Genomic DNA, 8575 nt, shown 5'->3' with positions numbered 1-8575 from the left:
GGAATTGTCCTCTCAACACTCAGCTGTGCAATGGGAAGGTGCTGCCGGTCAGCTGAGAGCCCAGTGGTGGGATCAGGGACCACGCTGCTCAGTAACCATTCCTGAATGCCAGCAAATCTCTCATGTGCCACTGTTACCACCTGGTAACTGCACACTAACGACCTCTCAGAAAGCTGGTGCCTGGCATATTCATTCTGATCTCACAACCATCTTTTTGAAACGTTACTGAGCAAACACTGAAACCTAATCAATCATCTTTTACTTAATTGCATCTTGTCACCACTTGAGCTTAACATGTATTCCTTGCTTAGCCAAAACAACATGATTGAAACACCGTCAAGAGCTCACTTGATGCATTTATATTAGAGAGGGGTTAATTTCCTAGGGAAAATGATCACTGTAAGGTGCATGTAATAAACTGCTGTCATGACCTCTAGCCTTCAAGCTCCCTTATGTGCAATCATTGTTTGTGGTTTCCGTGGAAGTGCCAGATGCTAAGAATTTTTGGCAAGAGTTTATCAATTTGACTCAGTGTAAGATATTACTGTGATATGGCCCATTAAACATTTTACTTTCACCTGATCAGTGAAATTCCCTTGACAATAGAAGAGTAAAGCAGAAATCAAAAAGGTCAGAGGTTGCTCTATAATCTTTTACTGCGGGTCCCAGGTTAAAACCACAATGATCACACTCCAGTAAGGTAATTCGTTCCACAAAAAAAAAGTGACATTTATTTTGCTTTAATGAACTTTGGCCTTTGCCAGATATAACGGGTCCATTGGAAATCATTGGCTATGCGTTCCTTCCCTTGACCAGCAGCAGCCCACAGTGGCATGGGAAACATTACGCATGCCAGAGGGCTCGACCGTGTCGTGCATGTGGCACCAGAGATGGTAGGATATGGGGGAACAAACAGGTAAGGCATCATCATCCAACACACCGGGGAAGAGGGGATGGTATGTACAAGCAATGAAAAGAAAAAGGAAAGGAAAAAAAGGGTGGCAAACAGTCATTCCGAAAACAAAAAAATCAGCAAAAGATTATGGTTACTTCAGCTATAAAATGGGATTTCTGATTCTTTCCTTGGAAATGGATTGTTATTTCAACATCCAGCCCACAAGCAGAGGTAGAGTTGGGACAAGGCAGTTCTCCAAACTGTAGGTCACATTATAGTTCTCATGTAAGTCCCTGTAAACACTAAAAATGCCATTTTGATCCTGCTAGTAATGAGGGATGAAGCAAGGTTGTGCCTATGTGTGGAGTCTATAAACCTGGTATGTTTGAGATGGTGAAGATGCTTTTCTATGACTCTAAAGTAGCACAGCAGAGGGGTGGGGAGGAAAACTTGAGGAATCCATTGAGATTGGTGGTGACAAATGTTTATAATGTGCCATATGAAATCTGCTTGCCTTCTGCCCTGCAAGCAGTGAGGATCACCTGAGTTCTTTATAGATGTTTGCGATCATGCAGAGAGAAAGGAAACTGTTATTTATTTTGATACACAAGGACAGGAAAAAATAATTGAAGGGGATGGGTAAGAAAAGAAAATTCTTCCAAACATATCCAGGGGCTCACAACCTTCGACTGAAAATCCACATCCCTGTCAGAAAGCGACAGACTGGTCGCTAGCAAAAGCACAGGGGTGCAATGGCCCCATCTCCCTGGGCACAGCAGCCTGCTGCTGGGCTGCTGCTGCAGAGGAAGGAGATGGGAACCAACAGGGAGGGGAGTGTCACCCCAAATCCTCACTGAGACATTGGTCCCTTTGCTCAGGAAGAGCTGTGTGTGCAGCAGACGGTGGAGGGAGGGTTTGCCTGGGGTCTGTGCTTGGCTCTCCTGCACTGCACACAGAGTGAAAACACACACCCCTTTTGCTTTCTCAACCTCTAATGTGCTTGGCCCACATTTCCTCGCTGCGCGGGGGAATGTGATCTTATTTACTCCCTTGGACTTATCATCTGATCCTTGCCATCCATCCCTCTGGGACACAAGGATGACCCTCCTCCATCAGTGAAGGGGTGGGCAGCTGGCTGAGGGGCTCCCCAGCAGGACCCCCCACTGCCGAGGCTGTGGTGTCCCAGTGCTCAGTGAGGTTGCTCTCTCCCACATGGCACCCCCCACTCCAATGGGAGTCCCAGAGAATCCCTACAGAAGGTGCTGAGCCCCACAGGAGACTCTGCAGCGCTGGCCTGGTACCAGTCCTCAGCCTGGAGAAATCGGATTAGCCAACGCTTTGGACTTGTTTTCAGCTATTATGGTCAATATATTAAAGGTATTTATTTAAGAAAGTGCCTATCCTGCCAATCTTTCCCCATGAGCTCTATTTTGAACACACCCTATAATTACTGATATTACCCTGGCAAATTTTCCCCATGAAGTTTTCTCCACTAAGCGCCATGACCATACTTGTCTGCCTCTCCACATTATAATTATCACCAGGCAATATTTATAACTATACTATTATTATTTATGTTATTTTATGCCCTACGAAAACCTATATGACATATGCTCAAACTTCAGCATCTGAGACATTCAGACTTCAGCTGGGACATTCCCTTCAATTTGTGTGCTTGTTCTTCTTACATTTGCACTAACAGGTTAGTGGGTATTTATTGTAAATACAGGAGTCCCGTCGGTGTGAAACCTGCAGGACTCACTTAGACTTCAGCTCAACATACCTAAACCTCCCCTTGTGATCTCTTTCATACTGTTTTTTCTCCAGTTAGTGCACGTTTCAGGACTTCTGTTGGTTCAGGCTAGAACTGTGTATCATAGAGTCTTGCTGAGGCAAGATAATTAACTAAAGGAGTGCTTAATTATTCCAGATGGACAATGGAGCACATTTATGCCTCATGCAAAACATAAATAAACAGAACAGAATGAACAACACATGTTTGCCAATCATGGTCTAGACTTGAATTTGGCACTGCACTGCTTCCAAACAAATGTAAATGGTTTATTCTCACACTTCAACAGAAAAAAAAAAATGAATTAAATAAAACTCTGTCTTGTAAGCACCTTTAGTTTTAATTATTTAAGATCAATACTAACCTAAATGCCTCTGTCCCTAACATGCATCTCCTCTCCAAGGTCATAGACCTTTCTTATTATGAAATCACTGGCTTTCTCCACAAATATTACTGTTAACCAGTTTCCTCAGTATCATATGCATAAGGGCTATAAACTAATGAGCAGATCTAGGTTATGTAGAAAAAGTGTAGAAAGGAAACAAATGTTGAACGTCACATTTACATTAACTTCTCACAGTTCAAATGGCAATTTATCCACAACATAGTATGAATCATGCAGTAAGAAAAGGGAGGAATCTCCAGTTTCTTTGATTTATTTGTCATATGGTCAACTGATGTCAGTATCAGTGGCTTTAAAAAAAAAACCCAAACGAAACAAACAAAGTTTAAACATCCAAAAGAAAGGAAGAGAGAAAGGAGGAAAAGGTCTAGCTTTCCGCAAAATCCATTTCCTGTACAACGATGAGCTCAAACCAAACCAAAGGCTTCTGACGAGCAGGGTCTTCTGTTCCTTCCGTGCTTGTCTCGTGGTCTGGTGCAAGCTGGGAATCAAGGGGATGGGACTGGTGGATGCGTTTTCTTTATATATATATATGTATGTATGTAGGTAGGTATTAATATATATATACATACATACACATATATGCACACAGATACAGTCTTCCTAAAAATGCTCTTTGCAGTCCAGAGGCAGCAGGAGTCACTGTGAAGGAAGAGCTGGGCAACATATGGCTGTAGAGTCTGCACTGGAAAAAGTCACTGGCTAAATATACTCCGGCTGTTTGTTTTCTTTTATTTTCATGAGGCGAAATAGGAGCTCTGCATAGAGTACAGCCTGTCAATGGGATTTCCTACCCTAGCCTGCATGGAGTTAACTTCGGAAGAGGCAAGAAAACAGTCGCTCAAGCTAGTTAAAGAGGTATCACTGTCGATATCATGAAAAATGGAGTCGTTTCCTGCAAATGAAACGTATATGTTTGTTAACCTGGATTCTGTGCAGGCAGAGGAGGACACAGTACACGCGATGCTCACAAGTTGCGCGCTGCAGCAAAAGGGAACGCTCCTGGTTTTGTTTTCACACGTTACCCTAATTTCGCTCTAAGGGTCTGACCTACAAAGAGGTCTGACCTACAAGAGGACCTACCTTCCTTCACACACAACCAATGTGCAGAGTTCAGCTGGCAGCAGTGCCACTCGGGTCTGCCAGGGTTTAATTCATACTGCAGTCAGCAGCACAAAAGAGTCTTGGCTGATGACGGGAGCAAACGGTGCAGGGGAGGAGGAGCAAGTCCCCGGCTCCCTGTGAGCTGGGATCTGGCATTTGCAGGGGCACCAAGGAAGGTGGAACCAGACATCAAGTGCCCGTGATGGGAAAAGTGGTCTGAGAGCCATAACCAGTAATGATCTTCATTTACACACAAGGTAAAAGACAGATCTACACATGCGACGGGACTCAGGAGGAGACCCAGCTTCCCTGGCCTTGAGTCAGCTACAGTTATAAACATGCTTTCATTTAAGAAAATTCCACAATTCTGGGGCCAGTTTGGAACAGCGCCTTTTATTTCCCTTTTAGCAAATAAGATTTCAACTTACTTCAACTCTGAAGGTACCAGAAAGAGCTTTAGCTCAAGTCCTGTGAGCACTAAGAAAGTGTTAGTCCGGCTCTTTTTCCTCATGCACTCATTTGAAATGGCTTTGTGCTCTCTCCTCTATAGTGAAGAAGTGCTCCTGGGCAGCAGAAACAAGTCTGACCTAGCAGACCCTTGTGGGCTACAGCAAGGCTAATACAGTCTGAGAAATCCTCTGAAATTTTATTTAAATGCCACACTGCAATTGTCCAGAATCAGTTATTAGGCATTTAGTGTTTGTGATGCATTTAGTGTACCTATCCACTTGAAGGTGTGTGGTCAGGAAATTGTGAAAGCAAACCATCATCTTGATTTTGGGCAGAGAATAAAATTACACGGCAGAAATGTGCTGTGGTGACACATCTCTTAGTAGCTTAAAAACTGTTTTTAACAAATCCATGCATCCAATCGGAGGGATCCTACAGGGATGCCTATTCATTTTGGAATAAATACATTACTTCTCTTTATTGAAGGCACTTTTTCCCCAAAGCTTCTAAGAGAAAGGAAAAACTTGTGAGGGAGCTAGAATTTGGTACTGTTTATTTTGCAATGTCTTGGATACTGGTCTAAAAAAGTGGAGCTGGAGAGGTGATGTTGCTGGGTTTATAATTGATCAGATTTATACTGTGAAATAGTTCTGAAGGGTATCCAGAGCCTGGGATGAGCTCTCTTCTACCCCTTTACGCATACATGAAAATATACACATATACAAAACTGACTGGTACAAATTCCCTGGTACAAATCCCAGAAAACAATACTATAAAAGCAAGTAACTCTACTGAACCTGTGGGGTGTGAACCAGCATACGAACCCTGCTATTTCTGATGCGGCAGAATGATGCATGCCTTACCATAAGGGTTCATGTGGTCGCCTGGCATTTGTGGAGGGGTAAGACCCTGCTGAAATGGGTCTGTGCCATAACTGCTTTGATCCATTGCTACAATCTGCTGCTGTGGTGGTGCAAGTGGTGTGTAAGATGTCATCATCCCTTCCATTCGGTTGGACATCACTTCTGCAAAGCAAACGGGGGCAGAGTCACTGCTTAGGAACAAACAGGCAGCACACAGTAGCATCAGCAGCAATACAGAACCCGAGCACAGAGGAGATGCAGCTCAGGGTGTCCTGTCATTCAGAGGAGCCTTCCACATTTTGTCTGAGAGGACAACCCTGAGCAGTAAGTTGAAAGACTTTTAATTTCTGACTAAATAATTTCTGGAGTTCCCGGGTGCTGGACCGTATCTTCCCAAAGTCTGTCCTGTGCATGACACAGCCCTTTTATTCTCTAACTTCTGTTGGTACCAGTTTTTCTGGCTCTGCGTAGAGGATTTGAGGCTGCAATGCCTTGGGAGTTGGAGAAGCTCAAGAGCACCCACGGAGCAGCAGGCCAAGCCCTGGTGCCTCTGTGCAGCTCCCTCCCTTGGCTGTGGCAGTGATGCTGATGCCCTTGCAAGCAGCCTGCAGGTACCCGGCTGAGCGTGGTCCCCCTTTCTCAGGATCTACCCAGAGTGAGCCTCCTGGAGGTTTCCTCCAGTGAAAGCATCTCTGTACTGCACATTTCTTCTAGAAAGGAGGTAACAGCTTCTGTGTAAGCACCTCCAGAGCCTGGCCCCATGGGAGAACTCTGGGATAACGTGGGGTGGGCACTCAGAGCACTGATGATGCCACGCATGACCATAGAGTCATGCACGCTCTGTGGGCCTGTACTTAAGGCATTATGTGGTAATGGCACTTGAAGAAACATTGCAGATGCTTTACCCCTTGCTTTGCCTTCATCACAGACGCCCTACCTTGCCCTAGTCGCTGCGAGTTTTGTTGCTCCTGCTGCTGCTGATGCCTTCGCGCTAGTTTTTTCATCTGATAAAAGAGAAAGAACAGAACAATCTCATGGCTCCAAATGCAACAATTTTGTTTCCTTACAAAACTCTCTACAAACATAAAATCAATTAATACAGACCATTTATATTCATGCTCACACCACTGTGGGTTCAGTCTCATTTCTAAGCTTCAATATTTCAGTTTCCATTTCATGCATGCAAAATTTACCCCCAGACTCATGTTGCTTTGAACACATGAACTTAATGTCTGTGTTTGAAAGTTGCCTTTCCCTTGTGGATGTAGACAGCAGCGCATGCAAAATATGTACAGTTCAGTCCCTGGGATCCCTGTGGTATGTACTACATCTGTGGGGAGGGGGAAACTTGTGTTGGAGGACGATTTGTATTTCACTTCTGAGAACTTGACAAAGAACCTACCTTTGCTCTTTGGTTTTGAAACCAGACCTGGACGACTCGCACACTGAGTCCTGTTTCAGCTGCTAGTGTTTCTCTGACCTACAGGAGGAAAAGTTTAGCAATGTCATTTTAAATATTTTTTAGAAAAATTAAACAGTGAGGAGGATTATGCCTGTACTTCCACTAAAAACTGCATGTGCAGAATTACCTCATATTTTTGCACAGTTTGTTCGAGTTCAGCCCTTCATGTCAGCACCAGTTTCATAAGTACTGAACAAATAGTTTGAGCTGTGTAAAATGACACAGTCAAACTTAGGGAGAAACTGTGACCTGCGTTGGTTTTTGCCAGCTTAATCAGTGAAGCAGTATGTTCTACCTTTCCCTAGCTGCTATAAATAAGATCAACAGCAGGGTTAAGTTTCATAAAAAAGCAAGACTGGAAGGACAATAGTTGGACCAAAGCTGAGCACCCATCTCACTAGACAGTGACTCCCTCTGTGGTGGGAAGGAGAAGGGCAAAACCCACTTGTTTACCTGGGCTCTGATAGTTAAGGCCTATTTCATGTTTTCTAACAGCCGAGTATTGTTGTTGAGCAGGAAACAGTCACGGAGCTGCTCTGCATGCTGTGAATGCCCAGGGACAGCAATGACTGGTTGGTCCTGAGCTGCTGGTTGCTCCAGGCAGAGATGGCATTTGGGTGAGTATCGCCATACGCTGGCATGGTCTCTGGATTCACCTCAAGGTACCTGCTCCTGGGAAGGGACAGGGGCCTCTCTGGAGGTACGGCCTGACCCTGTCACCCCCACAGCCTGGTGTCAGAGCTGACTTCTGGTCCCCGATGAAGCACTTACCTTCCTACAGGGCTTGGAAGACACTTCAAAGGATGCTTTGAATGCTCGTCTCTGCTGCGTAGTAAGTATTGTCCTCGGTCGTTTAGGTCTTCTTGGGTCCTTCCCATCATCACTTCCTTTTCCTTGGGCTACTTGTCCTTTGGTGGGCTTAACGTCTCCGTCTTCATCATCACTTTTAACTGGTGAAAAATAAACAGCATATGAAATCATACTTGTTTCACTGAGATAACAGGGTGTTTGAGAGCTGCTCTTCAGCTGCCCAGCTAGTTAACAGGTTCAACTATTATCCCATGTTTCTCTGAACACCTAAAGCAACTGCAGGAAGGAAGAGACTGTCTTACATTTGTGCGTACTACCTAAATCAAATGCCACAAAAGCATATAAATGTGTTTAATTTTTAATTCAGGGGTTGGAAATCCAGAATATGCTTCAGTATTTCCAGGAACCAGGCACACAGAGACTTTGTGCCCTTCTGGCATCGCTCGGTCCCCCACGTGCTCACCTGCTGCAACCACACCAACTGATGCACACCCTTCCCTTCACAGCAGGGCCACATCTTCTCCCGAAGCATTAGTTGCAGACAGGTACTCCTACCCACACCATTGTGGCAGCAAAACAGTGTAAATGCAAATATCACAAAAATATCTCATGCTAAATATAGTGTAGATTCCAGCTGTGGATCTGAACATTTTGAAGCTCTAGAGATAATATGAAATATAATCTTTGCCATGTCTTTTATGTTTCCCACAGAAAACACCAGTGTTCTTTCTCTGTGTACTACAGTGTGTCTATATGTGCATGCAGAGATCTCTCTTTCTTGGTAAACACATTCAAG

At 44.4% G+C, this 8575-nt stretch overlaps 1 protein-coding gene across 2 annotated transcripts in view; it reads right to left on the bottom strand.

Annotated features, from left to right (window-relative positions):
* Positions 1–3329: 3329 nt before the first annotated feature.
* LMX1B (LIM homeobox transcription factor 1 beta) overlaps positions 3330–8575 on the bottom strand; it is a 97486-nt gene continuing 92240 nt past the window's right edge. Inside the window, exons 4-8 of one of the 2 annotated variants that reach the window (XM_030507392.1) lie at positions 7741–7919; positions 6910–6987; positions 6445–6511; positions 5508–5669; positions 3330–3571 (exon numbers count right to left, since the gene is read on the bottom strand). In XM_030507392.1, the coding sequence (XP_030363252.1) occupies positions 3498–3571; positions 5508–5669; positions 6445–6511; positions 6910–6987; positions 7741–7919 (560 nt within the window). In that variant the 3' untranslated portion in view covers positions 3330–3497. Of the gene's footprint in view, positions 3986–5507; positions 5670–6444; positions 6512–6909; positions 6988–7740; positions 7920–8575 lie in introns of both variants that reach the window. The other variant, XM_030507391.1, reaches the window with a different exon arrangement.

This window comes from Strigops habroptila, chromosome 15 (genome assembly GCF_004027225.2).
Source record: "Strigops habroptila isolate Jane chromosome 15, bStrHab1.2.pri, whole genome shotgun sequence".
Classification (NCBI taxonomy): Eukaryota; Metazoa; Chordata; class Aves; order Psittaciformes; family Psittacidae; genus Strigops; species Strigops habroptila.
The sequence above is the reverse complement of the archived record's forward strand: the minus strand, read 5'-3'. Positions and strand labels throughout refer to the sequence as shown.